A 15,454-nucleotide genomic window follows, 5' to 3' on the forward strand; every position below is an offset into this window, starting at 1 on the left:
CCGAGTGACGGCATGCTGCCGTTTGTCAGTCTGCTTCCTGTCTCTGCCTTCCCTTTCCAAGTGTGCCAGCAGGGAGGATGAAACAGTCCGACAGAGGAGCAGAGCTGACGGACGAGGACGGGACACTCTCCGCATCGCCCAGTCCTGAGAACGGTATGTGTTACCAGAGTTTCCTTCCCGAGGCCGGAGAAGACTTACCGTACTGTCTGCCTCTGGGATCAAGTACACAGGGACCCCTGCTGTGGTCATTTCCAGAGGCTTATTCTGCACCTGTGCCCACTCGTGTCAGTGATTCTGAGAGCAGCTGTCAGTGCCAAAAAGACGATTGCCCCGGGAGAGTCAGAGCCCCACAGGCCGCACTGTCTATATGAAACTCAGAACTGCCTACCTTGTTCGCAACCAGAGTAACACTTGAAAGATTTTTGTTTTGTTTTGTTTGTTTTGTTTTTGGTTTCGGTTTTGGTTTTGGTTTTTTGTTTTTTGAGGCAGGATTTCTCTGTGCAGTTTTGGTGGCTGTCCTGGATCTCGCTCTGTAGACCAGGCTGGCCTCGAACTCACAGATATCCGCCTGGCTCTGCCTCCCGAGTGCTGGGATTAAAAGCGTACGCTGCCAACTGCCCGACCAATTTTTGTTTTTGTAATGAAAAACAAAAAAACAACCGAGGACTTACTATGTATGTAGTTCTTTTGCTCGGTAGAATGTTGAAATTTATAATTGGAAGTCTGGGGGCAGTGAGCAAGGAGGGTGCTTGTCATCAGGGCTGGTGACCTGAGTTAGAAGGAGACAACCAAGCCCCTCAAATTGCCCTCTGACCCCCCACAGATGCATTTTCATATGCACACAATAAACAAACAAACAAACAATAAATAAATAAATAAATAAATAAATAAATAAATCTGAAAAAAAATGTAAGAGGAGGGCCATTCAGATGCCCCAGTGGGTAGAGATACTTGCCACCAGGGTTGACAACATCAGTTCCACCCCTGGGACCCACATGGTCTAAAGAGAGACCTGACTCCTACAAGGTATCCTCCGGCTTCCACACAAATGCTGTGGCGTGCATGCCCCCAGCCCCACACAAGTAAATAAAGAACTCAATGTAATTTTAAAACTTAAAGTCCAGCGGGAGAGGTTTTCGGGAACACTCTCAATAAGTATTTTCAGAAAGGGTACAAATAGCCATCTGTGTCTGGCTTAGAGAAAGAAGGCCCAGAAAACAACTGGATGGTTTAGGGATAAATTCCTGTGTGGTAAGGCAGAAGAGGGGAGGTGATGGCATCATCCTCACGGTATCCCATGTCCGCACATCACCATCATTCACCTACTGTTAGTCTCGCCCCTCGAGAAAGCTAGCTGATTTGCAGTTTGCCAAAAGGAACTTTTTCCCACAGTCACATGGTCTTCTGAAAGGCATAGCAGAAATGATGGGCCAGGGCTTGGAGCCACCCTGAGGCCTTAAATCCAGCGTTGCCCCACTCATACAGTGTCTGGCAAGCCTGGCATTCCAAGCAGCATTGGTCACCCCTTACCGCCCCTCCTTGTGCCCCCCCCCAGCTGACCTCTGTCCTCCTTTCCTAGGCCTCTCCGGAATCCTGAGACTGCTGCTGCAAGAGCTGAGCCTTTTCTACAGCCGAGATGTGAATGGCGTGTGTCTCTTATATGACCTCCTCCGTTCCCCGTGGCTGCAGGCTCTGCTGAAGGTGAGTGCGCCAAGCCTTTGATTCTTGGCTGGCCAAAGCCAGTGTCTTGCTTGGACCCTTCAAGTTGCTGTCAAAGCATGCCGAAGATGTTGGCTTGTTGATTTGCTGCATCTTCTCTGTTTTGCATACTTTTAATTTCAGAACAAAAACAAAAAATAACAACAACAAAAGTCTCCATAAAACCCCAGTACACAACCTTGCTGTCAGGTTGAGGGGAGGATTTTCCTGGTTTAAGAAACAAGTATGGGAATGAAGAAGTCAGTAGAGAGCCAGGTGGATGAAGGCCAGTCTCGCTGCTGGAGGAGCCAGGGACTAAAACAGTACAAAGGTCGCAGGCTTCCCAGGGGGAACTCGATATAAACTGCTTCCATGTGAGATGCGTTCTCAGCACCCTCATGCAGGAGGCCAGCATCAGGGACAGTGATGCTGGACGCCTCCACTGATGCTTGTCTTCATCAGGAGGCGGCATCTGAGACAGTGATGCTGGACACCTCCACTGATGCTTGTCTTCATCAGTGCCCAGGCCAGTTGTGATCATGGTTGGAGTTCTTCCGGGGATCCACATGTGAGAAGCCGGAAAGGAGAAGCAAAGCTTTTAACAGCAGTGCCACAGGGTCCTTGACAGCCCTGGTTTTGCCAGTCCCAGTCAGCTGCTGCAGGATCTCCACGATTGGGTGGGCAGGGTTGATTTCCGAGTGCCTTTCGACCATGATGTAGCCCCTGATGGAGTTGTCTCCTAGTGCTGGGGCCTTTGTGAACTGCCCTGCAGGCGCTGTCCAGCTACAGGTGCTCGTCATAATGCGGCCGAGTGAGGACGCATGCCTGTTGGAGATTGTCACCTTCTCCACCTTCTTATGCAAGCAACTGGGGGTTGCTTACAGTTTTAGAGGGTTAGTCCATAATCATCATGACAGGAAGCAGATGGGCGCGTCACTAGAACCAGAGCCGAGAGCTTTATATTCTGAGCTATGGGCGGCCAACAGAGAGAGAGGGAGAGACACTGGGCCTGGCATGGGCTTTGGAAACCCCAATGCCCACCCCAGTAGCACACCTCCTCCAGCAAGGCCACACCTCCTCCAGCAAGGCCACACCTCCTCCAACAAGGCCACACCTCCTCCAGCAAGGCCACACCTCCTCCAACAAGGCCACACCTCCTCCAGCAAAGCCACACCTCCTTCAACAAGGTCACATATCCTAATCCTTTCCAAACAGTGCCACTCCCTAGTGACTAAAACATTCAACCTATAAGCCCATGGAAGCCATTCTCTTTCAAACCACCACACCAGGCAAGATGGTGCACACCTGTAATCCCAGCACTCAGGAATAGAGGCAGGATAATCAGAAGTTCAAGGTCATTCATGGCTAAAAGTCAATCTGAAGCCAGCCTGGAATCAATGAGACCCTATCTCAAGAAAAGTTGGGGTGGGGAGATACAGAGAGAAAGAGACAGACAGACAGACAGACAGACAGACACACACACACACACACACACACACACACAGAGACAGAGACAGAGACAGAGAGACATATATAGACACAACCCTGTTAGCTTTGGAAGCATTTGGGAATGCAAAACTCTGTCCGATCCTTTCTTTACTGTCCCCAACTTATTTTTTTCAGAGGCCCCTAGGATCACAATACAATTACCACAATGGCCACCAGCAACTCCATATCAGTTCCCCCAGAGTCCTTTGTCCTTAAGGCCAACTCTGGACAAATAATGCTTTTATAAAAAGCCACTTCTGCTTGGGTGTAGGGGTGCACGCCTTTAGTCCCAGCACTTGAGAGGCAGAGGCAGGTGGGTCTCTGTGAGGCAGCCTTACCTACAGAGTAAGTTTCAGGTGGTAAGGAATGCATACTAAAACTCCATCTCAAGAAACAAAACAAAATGTCATTCCTCTTTTGTTAAAATCAGGAGCTAAAACATCCATGGATCTAGTTGGAACTCTTAACATTTCCTTACCCTGATAGAATCTTCTAAAAATTGATTAAAAATTTGTACACCTTACAGAGTAGATGTTCTGAACAGGTGTTCTTAAAAAAGATCCTTTTGAAGTTATTTTTGGAGATATGGATTATCTAATTAAGCATGAAATATGGTCAGCCTTATAGTGCATGCTCATGTTATAGTCTTTAGAATGGAAGTGGTAACATCCTCTGTATGACCAAAGATGCACATCACTTGTTTTAAATCCCTTGATCCCAGGTCTCACAGTTTAGTCTTGGCTGGCCTGGAACTCAGTATGTAGACCATACCTAGCTAGCACTTGACCCCTACCAGGAACACACTTGAGTACCAACCCTACAGTACCGCAGGAAGCTTGCTCATCCCAGATAGAGATGGAAAGGCTAAGGTGCCTCTTGAAACTCCTTTCTCCATCTGTAAGATGAATTTGATTCCCAGAATAAGATGAAGGGCAGCACTGTGAAGCCGGGCGAGCTTTGCTTACCCACCCTGATTTCTCGTCCAGTATGGAAAAGAATCCCCAAGGATCAGGAGAGATGAAGCTGGAATTTGCACTGGAGAATTGCCTGAGGAAAGAGAACTGAACAGCTTTGAGCACATTCCAAAGGTCTAACTTCTTATCCTGGACCCTTGTTGGGTCGAGAGCCACACAATACGTACCCTGCCCATCTGCCCAGCACAGAGGTCCTTAGGAGTCTCTACCCCATAGACCCTCCCTTGAGAAGCCCCCGTGTGCATTGTCTATAGATCCCTGTTGGCATCAGCATCAGAAACCTTCTCTTTACCTTCCTCACCTAAACAAGGGAAACATTTGCATACTTTTTATTATTGAAATTTCCCTGGGGCTATCTGTCTCCTGGTAGCAGCCAGGAGTGATGTCGCTGAGGCACTGGGACCTCCACTTAGCCGCTGGAGTCACACGGTGTCGCTTGCTCAGATGTCAGTGGTACAGCCGCCTCGGCTGTTTCTTCCTTTGAGAGCCTTTTCTCTAAAATGTGACCGGTCACATCTTCCATATCATTCTCACACTTGTGCCCTTCTGCAGGTCTATGACTGCCTCCAGAAGTTTAAAGAAAAGAAGCTCCTTCCTGCTACAACCCATGCACAGATCCTATCCTGTGAGGTAAGGTGGCTCTGCCCAGAAGACCTATAGAGCCTTTGATGATGTCCTGTGACCTGGAGTGTTTGTTTAAATGGAGGTTTCTGTTGGGAGAACTTGGTCAATGACTATGCACTTTAATAAATGTCCTTAATTAAATTTAATATAAAGCAGAAAAATTATCTTTCAAAACTAACACATACGCATGCATACACACACACACACACACACACACACACACACACACACACGCATTCATGCACACACGCATGTATATTTTTAGCACATGACCATCTCTGCCTTTGCCCTGTCCTTCACATTCACTTGGCCCTATGTGTACAAGGTGACGTTGTGGTAATGATTCTCCAGTTTCTATCTCCAACATGGATCTGGATCTTGTTTGGATTCCAGTCTTCACTACCCAACTTCCTCCTGCCTGTCTTCCTTGAAGTTGGAAGGACATGTCTAACTTAGCATGTCCTCACATGTCCCCTTCGACTCACCCCAATCACAGCTTTTCCTGTCTCTGTCACTGCAGTACTATGTCAGGCCGGAATCTTGTTGTAATCTGGGAGTCTCTTCTTTCTCTCAGATCTCACCAGTCATGTGGCAAACCTTGTCAGCTCCACTTCCAGACACATCTGGATCTGGACTCTCACCAGTGTTTTTTTTTTTTTTTTTTTTTTTTTACTGTTTTGGGGGCCCCGCCACTCAGCTCCCAAATAAATCACACATGGAGACTTATTCTTATTTATGAATACCCGGCCTTAGCTCAACTTAGTTTCTAGCCAGCTTTCCTTAACTTTAAATTATCCTGTCTACCTTTAGCCTCTGGGCTTTTCCCGTTCTCTTACTTCTGTAAATCTTACTCTTACTCTGTAGCTGGCTGTGTAGCTGGGTGGCTGGCCCCTGGAGTCCTCCTCTGGCTACCTCTTCTCTCCTTTTTTTCCTCCCAGATTTGTCCTTCTGTTTATTCTCTCTGCCTGCCAGCCCTGCCTGTCCTTTCTCCTGCCTTGCTATTGGCCGTTCAGATCTTTATTAGACCAATCAGGTGTTTTACACAGGCACAGTAACACGGATTCACAGAGTTAAACAAATGCAACATAAACAAAAGCCACACGCCTTACAATAGCATTCCACAGCACACCAGTCCTGTGCCACCTAACGTAATTCAGTAGAAGCCATTGACACCCTTACAAATAACTGGGTGTCCCCTCCACCGGCTCCTCCAGCCCCACCTTTACTCCCCCGTGTCTGCTTCCAACAGAGAAGCCTTAGAAGCAAACCAGACCAGTTGTCTCTCTTCCCCAGTCCTCCTTATGACCCCCCCAACTCTGAAAAAACAAAAACAAAAACACCAAGATCCCAACACACGTACATGACTGAGCCTCTCTGGTGGCTTTATTTCATACTTATTTTCTCCACTCCTCTGCTCCAACCATGTTGGCCTCATGATCGACAAGCTCCTGTTGCATCCTTTCTGCCCTGGCCTGTCCTTAAGCCACTCATGTTCTTGCTCATGAGTCCTCATGACCTTCCTATTCAATCCGTCAAAGGCCACATTCCAGGAAAAGTTTTCCTGGCCACTCATCTAAAATTGGACTCCTTCCTGGAACTCCCTGGCCAACATCCCTGGTTTGTTTTTCCTCTTAACTCTTTATATCAGACAAAAACATTCATTTCTGTTGTATTTATTGCCTATGCCTGCCCCACTGGGATGTGAACTCCAAGAGAGTGAGAATTTTTGTCTGCCTGTTAACTATTCGAACAGTGTCCATTACATAAAATGTGTTCAAAACCATAGAAGGAGTCAGTCAAAGAGAGGATGAGGGGGTGAGAAAAAAAGGAAGAGACTGTACCCTCCATTTCAGCAAGCAGCAGTTCAAACTGTCCCCAGTTGTCTGCAGGGTAATGTACACATGGCATCTTACTCACTAACCCTGTGGACAGGTGTGAAGCCTGTGACCTGCATGCTTTATTTGGCCATGTGCAGTGATGTGTGCTACTGGGGATTCATACTTTTAAAAATACTGTGCTGTGGGATGTCTTTCTGTATACTGTGAATACATGTTGTTCTGATTGGTTGATAAATAAAGCTTCAATGACCTGTAGTTGTAAGTTTTCCTGTGTCCCACCCGGTCCCACAACCCCTTGGGCCCAAGTAAACACACAGAGGCTTATTATTACTTACAAACTGTATATATAGCCTGTGGGCCAGGCTTCTTGCTATCTAGCTCTTATAACTCAACCCATTTCTATTAATCTATATGTTGCCATGTGGCTGTGATGTTACTAGTTTGCTGGCATCTTGTTGCTCCTTTGGTGGCAGGCTGGAGTCTCCCCTGACTCTACCCTTCTTTGTCTTGTCTTTAGTTTGAATGTCCTGCCTAACCTTATCCTGCCTTGCCATAGGCCAATGCAGCTTTATTTATCAACCAATCAGAGCAACACATATTCACAGCATACAGAAAGACATTCCATAGCAATACCATGTCCTCTGAAAGCAGGTCTACAGTTTGTTCTAAGTCATTTCACATTTGCAGCAAGTATCGAAATTGCTGATAAAATGATGCACTTTAAAATAAAAATCATCATTCCCATTTTCTACTCAAAGAATGGAGCTTCTCATGAGACTGAGTGGCCTGAATTCTCGGCTCCCCTGTAGCTCAGCTTCACCTGCCTGTAATGTACTGCATTAATAAAAGCCACTTTAGCAATACCAGAGGGAAAGGCCTGGCTACTTAGGCTACCATGGGTTTAATCTACCTTGAGTCTTGGCTTCTGTCTGCTATGGTAAAGTCTAACAGCTAAGGAAAGACACTAGGCCCTGTCTCTGGAGACAGAAAAGAAGGCTTCAGTAGCAATGTCTCTTAGGTCAACATCATATTAGTACATCTACTTTTCAGCCTGTGTGAAGTTGACTAGGTGATAAAGATTGTTGTTATGTCTGTGTATATGTCTGTGTAAGTGTTTAGTACATGTGTGGGGTGCCCTCAGAGGCCAGCTGGAGTTATGGGCAGTCGTAACCCATCTGAATGGGTGCTGGGAACCAGACTTGGGTCCTCTAAAAGAGCCACAAGCTCTCATAACCCCTAAGCCATCTCTCCAGCCCCAGATGATGAAGATTTTAAGTATTTGATTTCATTTCATTTTGCTTTTTGGAAACAGGGTCTCACCTGTAGGCCAGGATGGTCTGTGACTCACTTTGGAACTAAGCTAGTTTCAGAATTTTGGTCACCCTCGTGACCCGGTCTCTCAAGTGCTAGGATTACAGCCATAAGGCACCTGGCTTAAAAATACTTTATGCTGTATCTTTTTCCATCATGAATCAGGTCTTGGAGCTATTATCCAAAGCCTCCAGTTCTCCTGAGATCCAAGAGCTGAGACAAGTCCTCCAGGCTCCACACTGCAAGGTAAGCATTTGCTAAAATGGACAAAGTTTGCCCATTTGCCATGTGACAGAGATGGGAAGAGTAAATAAAAAGGATATAAAACATTGTCTCTGAACATATATTCTGTTTCTGTATATGAATGACAAACCGATTATACTTGAAGGTGTGGGGCTCACATGTGATTGACTAATCACTGAGCCAATGCTCTCTCACGTGTATGAGGAGGCACCCAGAACTTTCCGGGGTGTCTTGTTCTCCCAAAAAGATACTATGCCTCTAAAATTCTGGGCAGTCATCCAGAGCAGCTCCTGGTTACACAGAAAAAAATTCCTATCCTTTCTCTCCATGTTGGGAAGATTTTGACTTTTGAATACAATGTATGAAATTATTTGGGATGTACATTTATTTGTATATATGTATATGTGCCTTTATGAGTTTATGTGCACCACATGTGTGCAGATGCCTGCAGAGACCAGAAGGGGGCATCAGATCCCCTGGAACTGGAGTCACAGACAATTGTAAACTGCCTGATGTGGGTGCTGGGAACAGAACCCAGGTCCACTGAAAGAGAGCAAGCTCTTTATTAACCTCTTCACCTCTGATCCATCTCTCCAGCCCCTGAAAGAGATTTCTGTACACTTTTTAACCTCTGTATTCCCGGACCCCTTGTCCATAATCAGGGAGCAATAAATACACCTATCTCATAAGGTGACCATGACTGAATTTGCTTAGGATTGTGCCTGACATGTAGGCGTGGTGTTTGTGGTTGGGTGTCATATAGTATCAAGTCACCGTATTTCAGGGGCGTGTGTGCCACATGTGACGTTGCTCACCTTTCTCTTTCTGTTCCCAGGCTCTGCTCAGTGCCCATGATACGGTAGCTCAGAAAGATTTTGAACCTTTTCTCCCCCCGCTGCCGGACGATATCCCTGACAGCGAAGAAGCTATGAGGATCGTGTGTTTGGTGAAAAACCAGCAGCCCCTGGTAAGGAAATCATTTATCTCTTGTTTAGGGTTATGCCAGGGTTCCTTGTGATCTAAGTCATGTCTAATGGTTACTTGACTGGCGGTTTTGTCTCAGTCACACACAGAGTGGAAATAACGGCATGATAGCCCGTGTACTTTTTCCTGTGGTTCAAATGTACTCCTGGGCATAATGTTTTCATGACCAAAAGGTTTCTGTTTAGTATTTTTTCTTTCATGAGAAGACAAGATATAATATAAACTTTTTGGTGAAAGGACATCTGTATTATATATTTTATTTGTCTTTCATATATTTTACTCAATTCTAATGCACTGGCCTACATCTTTCTCTTCTACTAATAGGAAGTGGGTAAGACATTAATTGATTCTCTAAGAGTGCTTCCTTCTATTAGATTATAATCAAGGGCACTTTATTTTTGGAAGACTCTAAATATTCTATTTCTATATATTATATGGAGGCCTTACGAGGCCAAGGTCTGATGGCCCTTCCTTTTAGATGGCATGATGTGGCTGATGGCCACAGGGTGACTGGGGGCCCCTTCTGGTTAGTAAGAAAATCATAGTCTGAAAGACAAGAGCTGTGCTAACTGAAGCTACCAGAAAAATAGTCGTGTTAGTAAGCCCAGAACCTATTGTGTTCTCTCTTTAGGGAGCCACCATCAAGCGCCATGAGATAACAGGGGATATCCTGGTGGCCAGGGTCATCCATGGCGGCCTGGTGGAGAGGAGCGGTAAGCTGGGGTGGCATGGTGTAAGCCAGACCCAGGGACACTGGATTCTGTGGCTTTTTCAGAAGCAAGAAGTCTCTTTGTGCTCTTAGGTCAGGGCCTTCAGATGCTCCTTTGCTTGGCTAGTAAAAAAACAGGGACAAACGTTCCAAGGGACTCCAGCCCCCCTGGTTCAGAGCACCCTTATATGCTAGGCTCTGTGGGAATGCATTCTTTTTATCATCCTCAAGGCAACGGAACAATTTCACAGATGGAAGAACCGGGCCTTACCTGGTATGAAGAAAACCTTTTTGTTCTAAGAATTTGCTCTAGGGCTGGAGAGGAGGGGAGATCTGAGCTTGATTTGCACCAGCAGCAAAGCTATGCACCTAGGAGACAGGCTGTGTCTCCACAAGGGTGTTTACCTTAACCTGGGGCCTCAGGGACCTAGCGGGTGGTCTGACCAGCTGTTCTGTCTGTCGCTTGTCCTGGGATGCTCATCTGGAGCTGGCCCTACCTTTGGATGTAGCTTAAAAGGATATTTGCAGAAGGCAGACATCTAATGCAAATGCCAAAAAGGGAACAGGAAGCCTGGAGGCAGAAGGCCTTGTCTATGTGACCTTATCCAAGTACTTTAAGTATTTATGCCCAAGGCACGATCCATCCACACTGTTATAAGTTCTTGGGGAAATTATGAGAGCGCACAAGAAATTCAGGGCAGGAAACAGCTGATATATTAAAAGCCGAATAACTCTAAATACTCCCTGAGATTTGGCTTTTTCCTCCAGAAGAATCCCTTAATTCTTCCAGGTATATCTTTACCATATACAGCTGAATCTCTGTTTCATATTCCTGTGACTCGTAGCAGTTTATGTGTGTGTGTGTGTTTATATATACGTGTGTATATGTTTGTGTATGTTTGTTTATATGTGTGTATTTATATGTGTGTATATGTCTGTGTGTGTTTATATATGTTTGTTTATGTGTGTATGTGTGTCTATGTATGCATGTTTATGTATGTATGTGTTTATGTTTATGTGTGTTTATGTGTCTGTGTATGTTTGTGTATGGTGTGTTTATATGTGTGTTAATATGTGTATGTATGAATATTTATATGTGTGTGTTTATGTGTGTGTTTATATGTGTATATGTATGTATGCTTATGTGTGTGTGTCTGTGTGTGTTGTTAGGGACTGAACCCAGACCTTGAACATGCTAGGCAGGTGCTCTACCACTGAGCCGTGACCTTGAACTCGCTCCCCCAGCTTCTGCTTCCCTGATGCTAGTGTTATCGATGTGTGTCACCACACCCAGTTCAAGGCTTCATCTTATCCCCCAAGTTGTTCCACACTGAATCTTTTGAAGGATAATTCATTCCTTTTCCTTTTCATGTGTCCTTCACTCACACCCTGATGTCTTTAGTGTTCTTCTGGTCAGCATTTTAGTTCCATTTTACAACATCAGGGTAGAAAAAAAAATACGCTCTTGGTGCCGGCAAAGAGTTAGAAAATAGAGCGCTCACAGATGGTTGTGGTGTATAAGTCGAAGTGAACAGTTTAATTTTTATTTAAAAATTTCAAACATGCTTGGGGGTGTGGGCTTGTAGTCGTTGGAATGGTGGCCTCTGCCAGACCCTTCCCGTTTGTGTTCCCGTTCCTAGGGCTGCTGTACGCTGGAGACAAGCTGGTGGAAGTTAACGGTGTTTCAGTGGAGGGCCTGGACCCCGAGGAAGTGATCCACATCCTGGTAACTCTTACCTCCAGTCTTTGTTAGAGACTTAGTGACATGCCAAGCCCCACGGTGCATGTGCTGTGGTGTGACAGGGTTTGAGTCCTGTAGCTGGAGTTTTCTCCAGTCCTGCCTGGTCCACGGTCAGGACAAATCTCTCTCACCCGACACTTCTGCAGCCGCTCAGACCCAAGTAAACACACAGAGACTTATATTTCTTTTCTTTTCTTTTCTTTTCTTTTTTTTTTTTTTTTTGAGACAGGGTTTCTCTGTGTAGCTTTGCACCTGTCCTGGAACTCACTCTGTAGTCCAGGCTGGCCTCGAACTCACAGAGATCTGCCTGCCTCTGCCTCCGGAGTGCTGGGATTAAAGGCGTGCGCCACCACCGCCTGGCTGAGACCTATATTTCTTATAAACTGTATGGCCATGGCAGGCTTCTTATTAACTAGTTCTTATATCTTAAATTAACCCATATCTATTAGTCTAAAAGTTGCCACATGGCTTGTGGTTTACCGGTACCTTACATCTTGCTTTTCATGGCAGCGCCTCAGTCTTCCACTTCCCAGAATTCTTCTCTTCCTTGTCCCGCCTACCCTATCCTTCCTGCCTGGCTACCAGCCAATCAGTATTTTATTTATCAATCAATCATCCACAGCAGAGTCCCTCTTGCAGCTTTCTGCCTCCAGCCCTAGACCTTGTCTGTTGCCAGGTAACTCATCAAGCTTTGTGTTTAACCCCCAGAAGTCCTGGCAAAGGCTGGGGACATCCCTTCCCAAGCATCTCCTCCACAGGACCAGTCACCCCCAACACACACACACACACACACACACACACACACACACACACACACACACACACATACACATACACACACACACAAGTCCCTCATCGCCTGTGCTCAGTGGGAAACCAAGCCAGGGCAGAGTGAGGTTTTGGAGACAGTTTGAACCTGAGAAACATCCCCTCACTCCCTAATATATTCATACAGCTTACGTCTGTTTGACATCTTTCTCTGGGCAGCTTTGGGTGGGTGGAGAGAGGAGTCACCAAAAGGCATCATGTGGGCAGGGATAATGCTTGCTGCTCCTGTTCCTTGGTGGCTGGTGCTGGGAATTTTAGAAACTGAAGCAGTTCTTCAGGGTGAGTCCAGTGTCTGCCCAGCCTGTGTGCCTAAGCATCTCAGCCTTCCATCTCCAGTCCTCATTCTCACGTGTCGGGACTGTCAGCAGTTCAGCACTTACTCCGCCTAGAAACTTGGAAATGCTCATCCCCCCAGGTACACATCTCCCCCAGGTACTCCCAGGTACTCCCTAGGTTCACTCTAGGCTTTCACAGTGGTGGCTGAGAGATGAATAATAAGAAATACAGCCAGAGCACGCAAACATTTTGTAAGCTACCACCACAAGATCCCATGCAAAGGGCATTAGAAGTATATCCATCTTGGACCAAGCAGCTTTCTACCTCAGCCTCCTGGCTGGCTCCAGCTGCGGAGTGCCTGGGAGGATGCTTCTTGGGAAGCTGCCAGGAGAAGGAATGAGGTCTCACTAATCTGCTGCCTGTTACCAGGTCTGTAGCTCACATCAAGCCAGGAGGGTCTCTTCTAACTTGTTCTTTTGAAGGGCTCCTCCTATCCAGTTTTAGTTTGGAAGCTTGTTGGTTCTCTCAGAAGAGGCGGGGGACCCCTTTATCCTTCCCGTCAGGCTGGGGCAGCTGGCTTCGAAACGAGTGTTCAGGAAATGCTCACTGAGTGAGGAAGGACGTCAACGATGTTGTCTTCTCCCCAGGGTGTGTGGGAGAGAGACCTTGCTGAGTGAGGCGTCCTTCAGCAGTGTGGAGGGTCCTGGGGAGAGGCCACCTCAGTGTGTGTTTCTGAAGCCAGTGACCCTGGTGCCCCACACTGAGGCAGATACAGAGGTCAAGTGCCTCCCAGTTCCCATTTCTGGGTGGTGATGGTGGCTGTGGTGAATGTTGTCCTTAGACCTGGACACATTCAGACATTCCTCTGTCTCTGCACCGCGGAGCCCATGCTTTGCCATCCTTCCTCTTTGCTGTCTTCTAGACTCTGTCTTGTGGTACGATCATGTTCAAGGTGGTCCCGGTGTCCGCCCCTCCTGTGAGCAGCCAGCAGATGGTAAGAACTTCCCGCCTTTCCGCCTCCCACACAATGACGGTTCCTAGGTGTGCTGTGTAACGGTCCTGTCCACTAGACTGTTTGGGACAAGGGTTCAGTGTTCTGGGTGTTTCTCGGTGCTGATGACCTGAAATGGGGAATGGGTAAAGGAACACAGACAGCAATGGGGTGCGACACCGTGAAGTTGAGATGCGGCCTCAAAAACGGTGAAAATCTGAACAAAAGTGTGTCAGAGCTAAGGGATGCTACAACACATTTTAAAATGTTTTATAGCATCTGTTAACATCTACAATAATGGGTTTCACTATGACATTTCAGACATAATATATATATATATATATATATATATAATGTATTTTGATCATATTTAATCTGTCTTATTACTCGCTCATGTTCCACTCCCATTTATCTTCTTTATCTTCCCAACTAACACCATTTCTACCTTCATATCTGTGTGTCCTCTGTGTGTGTGCGTGTGTGTGTGTGTGTGTGTGTGTGTGTGTATGTGTCTCTGTCTCTGTGCGTGTCAATGAGATTTAGTGGAGTTGTTAAAACTGAAGCAAGTGTCTCAATCTTCCCATCAACCATTGACTGTTTATAAACCCCGAGGGGGAGGGGAGGGGACACCATGAGCCCTCTGACAGGGTGTTGACCTGCCCAGTCATGTAGGTGATCACAGCGGCTGTGAGTTCAAGAGTGCGACAGCTTGTTTTGTCTCTGAGTCGGTATCCACACCACCTCTCCCACTTCCTCCAGCTCCTACATTATTTCCGCCCATCTACAGCGCTCTCTGAGCTGTGGGGTAGATAAGAAAGATGTCCCATCTGTGGCCATTCATTCAATAAGCATCTAGTCTCGGTACTCTGACCACTTAAGAGTCTTTGCAGTAGCTGCTAGCCGCTCCACAAAGAAACTTCTCTGACCAGAGCGGACAGCAGCACCGATCGATGGGTTTAAGCACAGTTATTGGGGAAGCAACTGGACAGCCACATCATGCCCGTTTAGCAGAATGTCAGCAATGGCTTCCCGCTAGGACCTAGGACCTGCTCAGCCGCAGACTTTTGACAGTGTTTACAGCACTGAATGTGGGTTCTCTCTATGGAGTGAGCATCACATCCTGCTGGAATGTGGTTGGTGGTGGCCATAACAGACTTGCCACTGCCGCATCGAAGATCTCACTGTGCCTGGCTGGCTGCTATTACTACATACAGGTCCACGGATAAGTAAAGCTATGGATGACAATTCCTCCCCAGCAGCTAGCTAGCAGGGAGGAAGCTTCCGGCCTGATTTCTCTATGTCCTGTGACCAAGACACCAACAGCAACCCTCTTCCTCCACCATTTAGTTTAGAAGAGCGACTCTCGTTTATGGTGAGGGTAGACAAGAAAGATGAGAGCTGCGGGCCGAGGAGTGGGCCGATGGTTTAGTTGGGGTGGTTCTCGGGCAAGTGTCCCTCTGACAGAGCCTTTCTGCACCTGCTGTCAGGTTTATGTTCGTGCCATGATTGATTACTGGCCCCAGGAGGATCCTGACATCCCCTGCATGGATGCCGGATTGCCTTTCCTGAAAGGAGACATTCTACAGATTGTGGACCAGAACGATGCCCTCTGGTGGCAGGCCCGGAAAATCTCAGACCTGGCCGTCTGTGCCGGACTAATCCCTTCTGACCACCTGCTGAAGAGGTGGGTGACCTGGCGTCAGAATTAGGCCATCAGGCAGTGCTTGGGACACCAAGTGTCTGAATATG

General features: G+C 46.8%; 1 protein-coding gene across 1 annotated transcript in view; it reads left to right on the top strand.

The window, feature by feature from the left end:
• Positions 1-14: 14 nt before the first annotated feature.
• Positions 15-15,454, top strand: part of Mpp4 (membrane palmitoylated protein 4) — a 41,027-nt gene continuing 25,587 nt past the window's right edge. The window contains exons 1-9 of the mRNA XM_028885604.2: positions 15-153; positions 1,580-1,701; positions 4,713-4,790; positions 8,099-8,179; positions 9,012-9,143; positions 9,792-9,873; positions 11,510-11,595; positions 13,637-13,708; positions 15,193-15,389. Coding sequence (XP_028741437.1) covers positions 78-153; positions 1,580-1,701; positions 4,713-4,790; positions 8,099-8,179; positions 9,012-9,143; positions 9,792-9,873; positions 11,510-11,595; positions 13,637-13,708; positions 15,193-15,389 — 926 coding nt within the window. The 5' untranslated portion in view covers positions 15-77. The remainder of the gene's footprint in view (positions 154-1,579; positions 1,702-4,712; positions 4,791-8,098; positions 8,180-9,011; positions 9,144-9,791; positions 9,874-11,509; positions 11,596-13,636; positions 13,709-15,192; positions 15,390-15,454) is intronic.

This window comes from Peromyscus leucopus, chromosome 13, assembly GCF_004664715.2.
Source record: "Peromyscus leucopus breed LL Stock chromosome 13, UCI_PerLeu_2.1, whole genome shotgun sequence".
NCBI classification, from domain to species: Eukaryota; Metazoa; Chordata; class Mammalia; order Rodentia; family Cricetidae; genus Peromyscus; species Peromyscus leucopus.